The 15,881-nt window shown below is 39.3% G+C and overlaps 1 protein-coding gene across 10 annotated transcripts in view; it reads right to left on the minus strand.

Moving 5' to 3' along the window:
- Window positions 1-15,881, minus strand: part of LOC139758046 (uncharacterized) — a 75,159-nt gene that overhangs the window by 29,420 nt on the left and 29,858 nt on the right. For 5 of the 10 annotated variants that reach the window (XM_071679076.1, XM_071679073.1, XM_071679074.1 and 2 more), the window contains exon 5: window positions 11,324-14,680. In XM_071679076.1, the coding sequence (XP_071535177.1) occupies window positions 11,324-14,680 (3,357 nt within the window). Of the gene's footprint in view, window positions 1-4,232; window positions 4,488-11,323; window positions 14,681-15,881 lie in introns of all 10 variants that reach the window. The other 5 variants (XM_071679078.1, XM_071679077.1, XM_071679080.1 and 2 more) reach the window with 2 other exon arrangements.

Consider the following 15,881-nt stretch of genomic DNA (forward strand, 5'->3'; position numbering starts at 1 on the left):
CTCTATCACTTCTGAAACCACACTGCTCTTCCCAATCTGATGCTCTGTACATGCCTTCACCCTCTCAATCAATACCCTCTCATATAATTCCCATGATACTCAACAAACTTATTCCTCTGTAGTTTGAACACTCACCTTTATCCCCTTTGCATAACAGAACTAGGCATGCATTCTGCCAATCCTCAGGCACTTCACCATGATCCCTACACACACTGAATATCCTTACCAACCAATCAACAACACAGTCACTCCCTTTATCAATAAATTCTACTGCAATACCATCAAAACCTGTCGCCTAGCTGGATTTCATCTTCTGCAGAGTTTTCACTCTCTTAACCAAACCATTCTCACTGACCCTCTCACTTCACACACCACCCTAACCAAAATAACATACATCTACCACTTTATCGTCAAAATACTGATTCCATCACTGTTATTACGTCACCCCTTCACCACTGTTATTACGTCACTCCTTCACCAATGTTCCCATTAATCTCGTCTTACGCATGTTACTTACCTCCTTTTTATTCTCTAAAAGTTTAATTATACTCTCTCAAGCCAACTCTCATTTGCCCTTTTTCAACCCTTGCACCTTCTCTCAAGCCGACTCTCATTTGCCCTTTTTCAACCCTTGCACCTTCCTCTTAATCTCCTTCAGCTTTCTTCTATACATCTCCCAATCATTCGCACTCCTTCCTTGTAAGTATCATCCAAACGCCTCTCTTTTCTCTTTCACTAACAACTTTACATCTTCATCCCACCACTCATAAATAAATAAATAAATAACCAGATATTCACAACAAAGAAGAAACAGGAAAATCTCATGTGGTTTCATGTATTATTATAACATCAGGGGAGAAATAAAAGAAACATGAAAAAAATTCTGTACCCTGCCAATTCATATAGACAGAAAATGTATTGTATCTGGTAACTTTTAATGTGGCTTATAGCAGAAGGCCAGCAACCGTGCCATGCTTAAAATTTGTTACAACACCAACATTAAAACTAATGAAGCTGTTTATAAATTTTGCAGTCCAGTTCATACAGTCCTTCACTAATATTCATGTTCTAATTTTTTTTCATGCTTTATAAGAGAAGATACAATAATATTCTCTGAATCAGAAAGTTGCAAATCTTAAATGACAAAGCATTTGTTCAATCAATACATTGGTCATCATTCTGCCATGTATAAACAAGGGAACAGCAACCTGTCTTATCATCACACACTGTTTTTGTTGTCTAATTCTAGCTGAAAGATCCATACCAATGTCCTTTATAAAACATAATGCAATTTATGCATGGTACTCTGAACACATCCAATTGCATTTTATGGTAAGACTTTGATTAAGATATTCTTAGCAGTATTGGCATCGCTGAAGCATACCTTAACATATACAGCCTTAAGGAGACTGGAAAGAAGCATAAAATAATCACTGTAGGGCAAAACTAGAAAATTTTACGTATCTTGAGGAGGCTTGAGGATAACTCTATATGATGACTTTTTCACCTAATGAATAGTCTAACAAAGAAAGATCTAAGATCTTTTAGATCTAATCCAATATAACAGATACTCTCAGACCCTCAACCATGATTTTATGACTGCATACATGTAATGCAAAATAGAAATGTAGATAAAAGTATTCATTGTTTAACTCTATCATGCTGTACAGAATGATAATGAATATATGAACAAACATCAGAGGGTTTACTGTTAAAGATGACCTTAAACGTGTTGCCAACCCTGTGAATCAGGCAATCTATGAATGGTAACATACAATCATCTAATTCCATAGTAAATTTGATGGAACGAACTAAATTAGTAATGCGAGACATCTATCTAGTCTCACTATTTGGACATAGAGTACATTATCTACATCTACATAAGACTGTATTAATGGGCAAAATATCCCTCAGCAATTCTGTCTTAAAATGATCATATATTGATTAACCAACATTGGGGAAGGTAGTTACCCATCACCATATGAAATTTCTGAACATATTTTCCACTGAATTCAAACAGACAATTTTTGATACACAACTTCATCAGTTCAAGAAACAGAATTTGAAACAAGTAAATTAAGCTGATCAAAATCATCCACAAACAAATGTAATTAATAAACTGGAATTTCTGTGAGCAAGGATGACCCATCAATGCTTGCAAACTTCAAATCATAATCAACTTGAAAATTATTATGTTTGTTCAAGATATTAAAATTTGATATGTCACCAACTAATGAGCTTAGTAACCCCTTCCCTAGCTACCACAGGTATAATCAGGCTTAGTATTTGTGCAAGTAATCTCTATACAAGTTAACTCAGGTCACTTATATTCTGAAAATTATTGTCCCAGACAATTTGTGTGAGGTTCCTTTTTTTTCTTATCATTCCCAGCAGACAAGAGCATAGAAGGTATCACTTCTCTCAATATATGGCATTACAAGTACTTATCTACACCTACAGATGACAGCATGGTTGTCTCCCAGATTTCATTTTTTATCTAAAGGCTCCAGTCATGGACTTAGGTCCACATCAAGGTTGGGCCTTATCTGAAATACATAGGAGGGGATTATAAAGGGTAAAAAGAAGAGAAGGCAAGGGAAAGTACTTAGGAATTTTCCAGTGAAAAATCTGTCTATCAAATTGTGCCAAGTCATAGTTATTAAGAAAGACGAGAAGGTAGAGAATTCAAAAGTTTTGAGATGTAAGGAAAGAAACAGGTATCAAAACAGCCCATCCTTGAGTTACCAATGGCTACACAGTAATCATGTGATGCAACTTCTTGCCAAGTACTGGGTGCTTTAGTTAGTGGTGAGGGCACACAAGCAGCCAGCTCCCAGCAGCAAAAAAACAAAATAATATCTATAGGTGAGGGAAAGTGAACCAACATTGCAGTGTAGGGCAAACAGGCTGAGTTTTGGAGTCTGCCGGGGATAGTTTATTAGTCGGAACACTTCCAAAACTCTACTAAGTATGGATGCAGAGATAGAACCACCACCTTATATTTGCTCACATTTCCACTCTTTACCTCTAATATGATGAACACTGATGAATATGGTAGTGATGACTACACAGGCACAAAAATTAAGATAATACCTCATCCACTGATGTGAAAAGCTGACTTGAATAGTCCACTAAACAATATCAAACTGACACCTCTCTTAAAGTAAGAGGAAGTGTCTAGATATTTTTGCCTTTCAACTATTTTTTTGTTTTTAATATGCTGAGTAATGATGAATATGACAGTAATGACTATACCACCCCAATAAGGAAAATACATCAAGACTCAAGAAACTTCAAATCGGATAGTCCACCTGATGTTATGGAGTGGACCACAGTAAAGTTATCTTTACATCTTATTGTGCCTGCCCAATTACTTGCTTCTGCTGGTAATAATACTGTTATACAAATGATGAACATCAAAATACAAAATAGTATTTCTACAGTTTCACTGATACAGTGAAGAACTAGCCAACAAGATCGTTGAAGAAGCAAGCATGTAAGCAAAGGTTGATGGCAGCATCATAAATAATGAAAGTAATGAATAATATCCTATCAAAAGTAATGAAATAATGGGATATATGCATTTCTCTGACAAATTGTCATTTCCATTTATGATCTCATATGTCTTCCACAATCTTAAGTTCAAATGGCTACATTTTCCTCTTTCTTTTTACAATTCTGTATCAAATGAGATAACCTGGACACACTGCAATGGAGAATTTCATGATGTAATGTTTTCTTAAGTATCAAATATTTCAAACATAATATTTTCTGTAATATATTTCTTTATGTTGGCATTTCAAAACTGCATTAAAAAGGTCAAAGATTTTTGGACAATACTGTGTGTATGTGTGTGTGTGTGTGTAGGGAAAGGGGTTACATAAATTAGCCATTTAGATATCCTGTACATGACTGAGCTCACTATGGGTCTTGTTGTCTGGTGCATTTGTTTCGATAAATCTGTACATGTATTGCAATGGAGGGTATAATGATGAGAACCTTTTGATTAAGAAATCACTACCTTCCAACACCAACTTCAGATTTTTGTTTTAGTGAGCAATACCCATGTCTAGTGGATTTCTAATAAGTTTAGAGTAAAATGAATCATCACTTAGATGACTTTCAACGAGTATTCTTTTAAGGAAACACAGTGAATTAATGAAGACTGAAATGGTGGTAGCCTTTTGGATTTCAAGAGATAAGAAACGCACTTTTCAAAAGGCTATACTTACGGAGTGGAGGAACAGTGTGATGGATTACTGCTATGACAGGTTAAGGAGTGAACGAAACAGTCTTCAAAGGAAGCTGAATTGGATATTGGCCCAACTTATTGAAAATACTGGGTGGACGAAGGACGTAAACCTGTCTTTCGTTGAGAATCTCTCTGATAAACAACTTGACAAGGTTACTTCAAGTGCCCTAGGTAACGGCATGAGTTTTGTGTGCTCAAACAAGGAAGTTGACAGTGTTGATGTTGCAAGAACGTTCTGTAATTCAGAGAAATACAGTAAATTAACTAATAAAGAAGTGAACATTTGTAAAGATATAGTGTATGCTGCTATGTCAAAGCCTGCTGCTCGAAAATGTCCTAAAAGATTCATTAGTGCAATTAGCAATATGAAGAAAATAGTGAATTATGTATAACTACATCAAATATGGCCAATGCAGATGTAATTATGAACGAACTTGAAAAAAAAAATCCTAAGTGATGATACAACATACTCTCAACTTAGCAGAAGTCCAATAAACTTGGTTAATGCTCACCTTATCAAACAACTGAAGTTGCTGAGAGGTAATGATTTTCTCATTCCAAAAGTTCTTATCACTGTCCCCTTCAATGCCATATATGTGAAGACTCATCAAAACACACAGGTCAAACTACCCAGCAAGATCCATAGTGAGTTCAATACACTCAATCATGTACATGTTATCTACATGGTTAATTTCTTTATCAAACCCACTGGTTGGTAATACATTAAATTCTAAAGTCAAGAACAATATGGATTTAGTTACAAAATAATATTCAAGTTAATCATAATTTCAAACCAGTAAGCTCTTATTCATCATTCTTGTTCACATAAGTTCCAGATAATGATTTACTACAATTTGTAAAGTCTTTAGACTTTAGTATACCAGTTCCAACTTAGATATTTCTTGAATTGATAATTTTGTGTAAGAAAGACTATACTTAAATTAATGGAGATTTTGTTGCTCAAAAGTTTGGTGTGGCATTAGGTAACCTACTATCCAAGTGCTGGGTAATCTTTATATGGAATCATTTTTGAGACAAAATTACAGAGGGATATTCTATGCATTAACTTAGTATGGTTCAGATATGTAGATATTGTACTCTTGTTTCTAGCTATCTAGCTTTATAAAATCTAGAAACATTCCCCCCTGCTGAACAATTCAGGACCATTCATCATATGTACTATGGAATAAGTAAATGAAATTTGCAAAGGACCTACAAATGTTAGCTCATACATTAATCATTATTCTGCACAACATGACAAACTTAAACAATCAATATTTTCTTCTATGTTCCTTTGTACATGGATGAGGATTTTTCAGAAAATTCATTATACTGTATCAAAACTAAACAATCCTTAATCTTCCACTGATGGATCTCTTAATCTGGCAGAGATCATATTACAGAGTTTACTCAAAGCTTCTTCATGATAGATGAATCCTTTGGTTTTGCCTTAAAGTGATAATCTTACCATGATTTCCCATCTCCTCAAAGCTTTAAATGTGAATGGAACCTTCAACAAAACCAGTACTGTTAAGAATATTCTAATCAAAACTCATTGGGAATCTAGTTGGTTGTATATACAGACAACCATGAAAAGATTGTAATACATTTCATAAAGGACAGGCTGGTAAGGATCTTCCTCCCACACTTAAACAACACAAATATTGTGGAAGGACAGGGCAGGTTTCCAGTGCTTTGTTTACATGTGAGAAATAAAATCCTTTGTACTGACCACATGATTGCTTCACCAATAAAGTCTCATGACTCTCTTAAGCATACAAGGGCTGGATAAGCTTGATAGCATACCTGAAGACAAAATTCGTAAAACAGCTGAATCTGTTTCAATCAGGCACCAAATTTTACGACAGGTACTGTGCCTATCCTTCTGCCAGAAGCAGTACACAAGATGAGACCAAAAACAACATACCCTTTGCCCATATTTATTGGTTGCATCCAGATTTTTTTTCTCTCTCTGTTTCTCCCTATAACATATGATATTACATGAAAGAGTTTGAAACCTTTTGAGCTCAATTTTTTCTCCTAGTTATCAGTAAAAGCCTAAATTATGTGCATCACTGTGGTTTACTCGGAAATATATATCTATTTTTCATACTATTCGCTATCTCCCGCATTAGCGAGGTAGGGTTAAAAACAGAGGACTGAGCCTTTGAGGGAAATCCTCACTTGGCCCCCTTCTCTGTTCCTTCTTTTGGAATATTAAAAACGAGAGGGGAGGATTTCCAGCCCCCCCACTCCCTCCCCTTTCAGTCACCTTTTACGACACGCAAAAATGGGTATGTTTGAGGGAATAGTGGTTCCAACAATGTTGTTTGGTTGTGAGGCGTGGGCTATGGATAGAGTTGTGCGCAGGAGGGTGGATGTGCTGGAAATGAGATGTTTGAGGACAATATGTGGTGTGAGGTGGTTTGATCAAGTAAGTAATGTAAGGGTAAGAGAGATGTGTGGAAAAAAGAGCGTGGTTGAGAGAGCAGAAGAGGGTGTGGTGGATGTGCTGGAAATGAGATGTTTGAGGACAATATGAGGTGTGAGGTGGTTTGATCGAGTAAGTAATGTAAGGGTAAGAGAGATGTGTGGAAATAAAAAGAGCATGGTTGAGAGAGCAGAAGAGGGTGTTTTGAAATGGTTTGGGCACATGGAGAGAATGAGTGAGGAAACATTGACCAAGTGGATATATGTGTCGGAGGTGGAGGAAACGAAGAGAAGTGGGAGACCAAATTGGAGGTGGAAAGATGGAGTGAAAAAGATTTTGAGTGATCGGGGCCTCAACATGCAGGAGGGTGAAAGGTGGGCAAGGAATAGAGTGAATTGGATCGATGTGGTATACCGGGGTTGACGTGCTGTCAGTGGATTGAATCAAGGCATGTGAAGCGTCTGGGGTAAACCATGGAAAGCTGTGTAGGTATGTATACTTGCGTGTGTGGACGTATGTATATACATGTGTATGGGGGGGGGTTGGGCCATTTCTTTCGTCTGTTTCCTTGCGCTACCTCGCAAACGCGGGAGACAGCGACAAAGTATAATAAAAAAAAAAAAAAAAATATATATATATATATATATTTTTTTTCTTTCAAACTATTCGCCATTTCCCGCGTTAGCGAGGTAGCGTTAAGAACAGAGAACTGGGCCCTTGAGGAAATACCCTCACCTGGCCCAATTCTCTGTTCCTTCTTTTGGAAAATTAAAAAAAAGAGAGGGGAGGATTTCCAGCCACCCGCTCCCTCCCCTTTTAGTCGCCTTCTACGACACGCAGGGAATACGTGGGAAGTATTCTTTCTCCCCTATCCCCATGGATAATATATATATATATATATATATATATATATATATATATATATATATATATATAAATATATATATATATGCATATAAGGGAGAATAAAAAAGGGGGTGACTGTATTGTTGACTGGTTGGCAAGGTTATTTAATGTATGTATGACTCATGGTGAGGTGCCTGAGGATTGGCGGAATGCTTGCATAGTGCCATTGTACAAAGGCAAAGGGGATAAAGGTGAGTGCTCAAATTACATAGGTATAAGTTTGTTGAGTATTCCTGGGAGATAATATGGGAGAGTATTGATTGAGAGGGTGAAGGCATGTACAGAGCATCAGATTGGGGAAGAACAGTGTGGTTTCAGAAGTAGTAGAGGATGTGTGGATCAGGTATTTGCTTTGAAGAATGTATGTGAGAAATACTTAGAAAAGCAAATGGATTCATATGTAGCATTTATGGATCAGGAGAAGGCATATGATAAGAGTTGATATGAGATGCTCTGTGGAAGGTATTAAGAATATACGGTGTGGGAGGCAAGTTGTTAGGAGCAGTGAAAAGTTTTTATCGAGGATGTAAGGCATGTGTACGTGTAGGAAGAGAGGAAAGTGATTGGTTTTCAGTGAATGTAGGTTTGTGATGTCTCCATGGTTGTTTAATTTGTTTATGGATGGGGTTGTTAGGGAGGTGAATGCAAGAGTTTTGGAAAGAGGGGCAAGTATGCAATCTGTTGTGGATGAGAGAGCTTGGGAAGTGAGTCAGTTGTTGTTCACTGATGATATAGTGCTGGTGGCTGATTCGTGTGAGAAACTGCAGAAGCTGGTGACTGAGTTTGGTAAAGTGTATGAAAGAAAAAAGCTGAGAGTAAATGTGAATAAGAGCAAGGTTATTAGGTACAGTAGGGTTGAGGGACAAGTTAACTGGGAGGTAAGTTTGAAAGGAGAAAAAACTGGAGGAAGTGAAGTGTTTTAGATATCTGGGAGTGGATTTGGCAGTGGATGGAACCATGGAAGCAGAAGTGAATCATAGGGTGGGGGAGGGGGCAAAAGTTCTGGGAGCGTTGAAGAATGTGTGGAAGTTGAGAACATTATTCCGGAAAGCAAAAATGGGTATGTGTGGAGGAGGGTGGATGTGCTGGAAATGAGATGTGTGAGGACAATCTGTGGTGTGAGGTGGTTTGATCAAGTAATTATATGGTAAGAGAGATGTGTGGTAATGAAAAGTGTGTGTGGTTGAGAGAGCAGAAGAGGGTGTTTTGAAATGGTTTGGTCACATGGAGAGAATGAGTAAGGAAACATTGACAAAGAGGATATATGTGTCAGAGGTGGAGGGAACGAGAAGAAGTGGGAGACCAAATTGGAGGTGGAAAGATGGTGTGAAAAAGATTTTGAGTGATCGGGGCCTAAACATGCAGGAGGGTGAAAGCCGTGCAAGGAATAGAGTGAATTGGAACAATGTGGTATACCGGGGTCGACGTGCTGTCAATGGATTGAACCAGGGCATGTGAAGCATCTGGGGTAAACCATGGAAAGCTCTGTGGGGCCTGGATGTGGAAAGGGAGCTGTGGTTTTGGTGCATTATTATATGACAGCTACAGAATGAGTGTGAACGAAAGTGGCTTTTGTTGTCTTTTCCTAGTGCTACCTCGTGCACATTTGGGGGGAGGGGGTTGTTATTTCATGTGTGGCGGGGTGGCGATGGGAATGAATAAAGGCAGACGGTATGAATTATGTACATGTGTATATGTCTGAGTGTGTATATATATGTTGAGATGTATAGGTATGTATATCTGCGTGTGTGGATGTGTATGTGGGTGGGTTGGGCCATTCTTTTGTCTGTTTCCTTGCGCTACCTCGCTAACGTGGGGGACCGACAAAGCAAAATAAATAAAATAAATAAATATATGTGTATATATGGATGGGGTTGTTAGGGAGGTGAATGCAAGAGTTTTGGAAAGAGGGGCAAGTATGAAGTCTGTTGGGGATGAGAGAGCTTGGGAAGTGAGTCAGTTGTTGTTCGCTGATGATACAGCGCTGGTGGCTGATTCATGTGAGAAACTGCAGAAGCTGGTGACTGAGTTTGGTAAAGTGTGTGAAAGAAGAAAGTTAATTAAGAGTAAATGTGAATAAGAGCAAGGTTATTAGGTACAGTAGGGTTGAGGGTCAAGTCAACTGGGAGGTAAGTTTGAATGGAGAAAAACTGGAGGAAGTAAAGTGTTTTAGATATCTGGGAGTGGATCTGGCAGTGGATGGAACCATGGAAGCGGAAGTGGATCATAGGGTGGGGGAGGGGGCGAAAATTCTGGGAGCCTTGAAGAATGTGTGGAAGTCGAGAACATTATCTCGGAAAGCAAAAATGGGTATGTTTGAAGGAATAGTGGTTCCAACAATGTTGTATGGTTGCAAGGCGTGGGCTATGGATAGAGTTGTGCGCAGGAGGATGGATGTGCTGGAAATGAGATGTTTGAGGACAATGTGTGGTGTGAGGTGGTTTGATCGAGTAAGTAACGTAAGGGTAAGAGAGATGTGTGGAAATAAAAAGAGCGTGGCTGAGAGAGCAGAAGAGGGTGTTTTGAAATGGTTTGGGCACATGGAGAGAATGAGTGAGGAAAGATTGACCAAGAGGATATATGTGTCGGAGGTGGAGGGAACGAGGAGAAGTGGGAGACCAAATTGGAGGTGGAAGGATGGAGTGAAAAAGATTTTGTGTGATCGGGGCCTGAACATGCAGGAGGGTGAAAGGAGGGCAAGGAATAGAGTGAATTGGATCGATGTGGTATACCGGGGTTGACGTGCTGTCAGTGGATTGAATCAGGGCACGTGAAGCGTCTGGGGTAAACCATGGAAAGCTGCGTAGGTATGTATATTTGCGTGTGTGGACGTATGTATATACATGTGTATGGGGGTGGGTTGGGCCATTTCTTTCGTCTGTTTCCTTGCGCTACCTCGCAAACGCGGGAGACAGTGAAAAAAAAAAAAAAAAAAAAAAAAGTGTATATATGTGTGTGTATCAGGGTGGATGGGTCATTCTTCATCTATTTCCTGGTGCCACCTCACTGATGTGGGAAATGGCAATCAAGTATTGTCTCCTCGCTAATGCAGGAGACGCGACAAAGTATGATAAATATAAAATAAATGTACATATATGTATATACATGTTGGAAAGGATCACAATTTTGCGCGTGATCAAGATATTCCTATGAGTCCACAGGGAAAATGAAACACGAAAAGTTCCCAAGTGCACTTTCATGTAATAATCACATCATCAGGGGAGACACAAGAGAGAAATATAACAGTCAGTTGATATACATCGAAGAGACAAAGCTAGGACGCCATTCGGTAAACATGTGATTGTCCAAAACAATGTGATTGTCCAAAACATGTTTTGGACAATCACCAAATGGCATCCTAGCTTCGTCTCTTTGATGTATATCAACTGACTGTTATATTTCTCTCTTGTGTCTCCCCTGATGATGTGATTATTACACGAAAGTGCACTTGGGAACTTTTTGTGTTTCATTTTCCCCGTGGACTCATAGGAATATGTATATACATGTATATATGAGTAGATGGGTCTTTCTTCGTCTGTTTCCTGGTGCTACGTCACTGCCTCGGGAAATGGTGATCAAGTATAATGAATAAAATTATACATATATATAAATATATATATATATATGCACACACAAAAACACTAAATGATATACCTTATATCTTTTTTCTAAAAATTCAAAAGAAAATAAAGCCTGATTGATGAGAATTGGTAATGGACATAATGATGACCTACCTTTGGTAAACTGAAAGTCACAAACAGCATCCCTCGTTCTGGTAGCTTTTCGTTTTAGATATTCCTTCTCACCTGCAGCTTTGTCAGGCGGCTTTCTTCGTGCAGACTTGGCAGCTGGTTCCTGGGTATCTTCATTGACACTTGAAGCGTTGCTGCTTTCCGATTCATGTCTACGTCTCTTGGATCCTCTTGTAGCTGGACTTACACTGGGCCGCAATACTGGAACAGGACTTGGTTTTCCCATTGAAAGCATACTTGCAGGACTTCTTCTATCTACTTTAGGACTCAATTCTGCCCCTGGACTATTAACTTTTGGACTTGCCAGTCTTATACTATGTCTTGTGCTCCTTGTCAATCGTTTATCATCTGGGAGGGTTGAATCCGTTGGTGGTATCTCTATAGATAGAGCATCAAACTTTTCATCTTTGGTTCTGGATTTGACACCTATTATACAATCATCTTTATCCTTCCCACTTCCCAAAATATCATTACTTTTTACATCTAAATTTCCCTCAGCCTCAGAAGTATTCTTGGATTCTTCCTTGTCTTTATCCTCAGCATCTGACTCAACATCCTTCTTCCTCTCTCTGTTACCATATGTATAGAGTGGAGGATGTACTCTCATGGGAGTTGGCTCTTCACCAGTGGGAGACAAAACCTCTGGGCTTTTGCAACAATCCGATCTTTCAATGACTTCATGTCTTGATATTTCACGTTTTAATTCACTCGGCTGTAATAACTTGACTTGAGGAGAGCTAGAAAATCCCACGAAGTCCAAGTCTTCTGTATCATCCCCATTTGCCATTGTGCTGGATACAATGGGTGTTGTAGCAGAGTCAGTGACTGAGGTAGCCACAGCCTGAGCTGATGTGGTTAGGGTTGGTGCAGTTAAGTGAGCCTTGAGGAGGGAGGGAGGACTAGATTCCTCAGCCTTACTAACTGAGAAGGTTTGTAGTAGGTGGCTGTTCTTGGCCCCACCTGTTGCCATAACCACGGGCTTGACCGTCACCACTGTCATGCTGCCAATTCCTGATGTCACCTGCTGGCCAAGCTGGCCTTTCACTGGTGACACCACTACCTTAACTGCACTGGTGGTGGGAGCCATGGCACTGTTACCTGGTAGGGCCACTAACCGAAAAGTTGTCCCTGGGGGAAGGTTAAGTGGGGTACTAACTTGACCCTGACTTGTGCTAGGCTTCAAAGTTACCACCTTGGCACTTGTTGTTGATGTTGCCACAGTTGTTGTGTTAGTTACTGTTGGCTGGCTGCTGCTTGAAGATGATGTAGATATGCTACTGCTCAAGTCCATAGAAGCTGGTGAAGTGGACAGTTTTTCAACAGTTGGCAAAGGTACTATCTGAGAAGATGAAGCCTGTGATGAACTGTTACTCGTTTGTGGTCTAGCTAATGTAATTGCAAGTAATGATGGCTTTGACACAGAAGTGTTAGTTGCTGCAGTTGTCTTTGGAGAGTGAGGCACTGTTGGAATCACTGAAATATTTGTAACAGATGTATGAGTAGTGGTGGTGAAGGAAGGACCAGCTGTCAAAACAGAAGTGAACGTGGAACTACTTGGTATGGCAAGGCCATGAGTATCCACGTTATAAGAGGAATTTTGACTAGTGACCGTTGGAGAAGATGGAGTTGATGAACTGGACACATTTAGAACTGGTGATGTAACACTGGGTGCTGGGGCACTAGAAGTTGTGAGAGTCAAAAGGCTTGTGTTACTCGAACTGTGAGTGGTGGTAGTAACAATTGTGGTAGATGATGAGGTAATTGGTAAGTAATTGGGAAACAATGAAGGTGAACTTGGTGCTGAATTGGAACCTCCTATGGAAGTCTGCAGTGAAGTGGACGTAAAGTTTGAAGACACTGGTAAGGATACTGGCAATGACACATTTAAGGAACCTGGAGAAGCTCCTAATATTGAAGAAGTGGATGAAAATGAGGGTATGAAAGCTGACACTGACAGCAGTGAAGAAGTGACTGGTGACACAGATACAGAATAGGAAGTGGGTGGAACTGAGAATGATGACAAATTGGTCTCACAATCCACTGACTCCACAGTTGTGCCTTGTGATACCAGTGTACACATGGGTTCACATTTGACTTCTGTCACAGGTAGCGGCAATATTTCTGATGGACTTCTGACATCATGAACAGTTTCTGAGGGTTCTTCATTCTTTAAGAATGAAGATTCCTGGGAAGAAGAATGCGCATCAATCAACTCATTTTCTCTGCAAACAGATAGCTTGGTTTCTACTTTAACTAGAGATTCACAGGCTTTTGAGCCAAACTTTGTGCTTACAACTTCACTATCATAACTTCTGTGTTGAACTTCTTTGTCACTATGGTCTTCTTCAAGAGGTTCCGACTTTATCTCAACTCTGGCACTAACTTTAGGTTCTTGAGCGACATTCCCAGATACCTTTGAAGATTCACTTGATTTCAAATCACGTGATGATTCACCCTTAGAAATATTTTTTTCACTTGAACTTTTGTCTGAAAATGGCTCACATTCTTTGTCATCTCTTCTACTAGGACTCTGATCACTTTGGTTTGGACTTTTCTCTGATAAAGCATCCATGGACTCAATCCCAGAATCTTCACCCTGCCCACTACCATGTTCCCCTTTTGGAGTACCATCAGGACTTTCTACTTCACTTTTTGTCAATACCACATTGCCAGGAAAGTCTGGACCCTTAGCTTGCTCTAAAATCTTAGTCTGTTCTCGCTCCAGTTTAACACTAGTATCACAGCTGGTTGATGAATTAACACTGATAATGTGTGGTTCTTTACTCTCACTTTTTTCATCACTTTTCACTTCATGCTTCACCTTTTCTGGAGTTTCTGTGACTTTTGGTTCCACTTTCACCCCAGAGGTGCTGTTTGTACTCTCAGATTGAGAAGACACAGGCACTGTAGTTGAACTGTCTCTAGAACTAAAGCGTTTTAAAATAGCATGCATACTACTTTGGTGAGTGTCATTCTTTTTAGCAGAACTCTGTGAGCTCTTGAGTGCCTCCTGCAATGCTTTTCTATCATTCACATCCAAGTGAGTCACTTTCCCCCCTTTATTCAGTTCACGCTTCCCTTTACTTGGACTTCTACTCTCACCATCACTTGATTTACTATAACTTAATGTTTCATTCTTTGTCACACTGTGAATGGTAATATCAGAATTTGCTTTTAGACTTGCTAAATCTGTACACACAGTATGTTTGTGAGGGTCCAATTTCTTAACACCTTTCTCAGTGGAATCTTCATGACGGAGGGAAGGCAACTTCTCTGGAGAGTGTGAGACCTTATTGATCATCACCGAAGAGTTCAGGTACGTAGGGATGTTGCCCAGGCCTGTCAAACAGAAAAAAATCAATTAGAGGTTCTGAATCTATCTTACAAGACATTAATGACCCTATATTAAATATCTGTTTGTGTACATTAATGTTATGTATATGTATATTAATGTGTATGTATATATATGTATATATCATAAAAGAGGAAACAGAAGGAGTCAAGTGGGGAGTGCTCCTCCTCCTCCTCGAAGGCTCAGACTAGGGTGTCTTAATGTGTGTGGATGTAACCAAGATGAGAAAAGAGAGATAGCCAGTAAGTTTGAGGAAAGAAGCCTGGATGTTCTGACTCTGAGTGAAACGAAGTTCAAAGGTAAAGGGGAAAATGTTGTGTGTGCACATGTAGTACATTTACCCCTTTTCAGTGTTATCGCATTAATCTACAATTGTTTGTGTATGTGTGCACATGTAGTACATTTTTAGTGTTATCAGCATTAATCTACGCTTACAAAACTGGGTGCTGCTGGCATCAATCCACTAGTGTAATTTCCTAAAGTCAAATTGTGCATGCATTGTAGGCTAAGTTGGCTAGCCACAGGGAATGAGTCACTTCAGCTATCTGGAGGCCTCAGTAACCCATCAATGACTAAGGAGGAGAGTTATGTAACTTTCCTTGGGACTTGCTACTTCTATTATGCCAGCCACCACCATGCACCATACCGACTGTAATAAGGATTGGTCAAACCCATAAATAAAGTGTTTTTCCAACACTTCAAATGCTTAACTCTTAATGCATGGTATAAACAATGGTTTTAAAATCTTTCTGCAATGTAGAAGTTAGTATGCACTACTGGAACTACTAGCCAGGGTAACAAGAGGGCTAGTGACGGCCGTGCAGTGACCCAGCACTTCAGTGGTTGTCAAGTTGCACTCCTCTGACCCAGATAACAGTCTTTTCTTTCTGCATCACCCACATAAGGACTGTTGGCATTCTGTCCCAAAACATACAATCTCTCCTTGTCACACTTAACACTTCACACCATAACTCACTCTTTGCAATTATAGATTTCCCCTGCAATGAACACTATATGGTAGCCCTGCTTTTTGGCAAAATGGTAACAGCAACAGATATAAGTAGTAGGTAGGAACATTAAACATGAGTTAGGTAGAAGTAGTAGGTAGGAACACTTAGGTATAAGCATTTAGGTAGAAGTAGTAGGTAGGAACACTTAGGTATAAGCATTATTTAGAAGCAGTAGGTT

Source organism: Panulirus ornatus, chromosome 29 (genome assembly GCF_036320965.1).
Source record: "Panulirus ornatus isolate Po-2019 chromosome 29, ASM3632096v1, whole genome shotgun sequence".
Taxonomy (NCBI): Eukaryota; Metazoa; Arthropoda; class Malacostraca; order Decapoda; family Palinuridae; genus Panulirus; species Panulirus ornatus.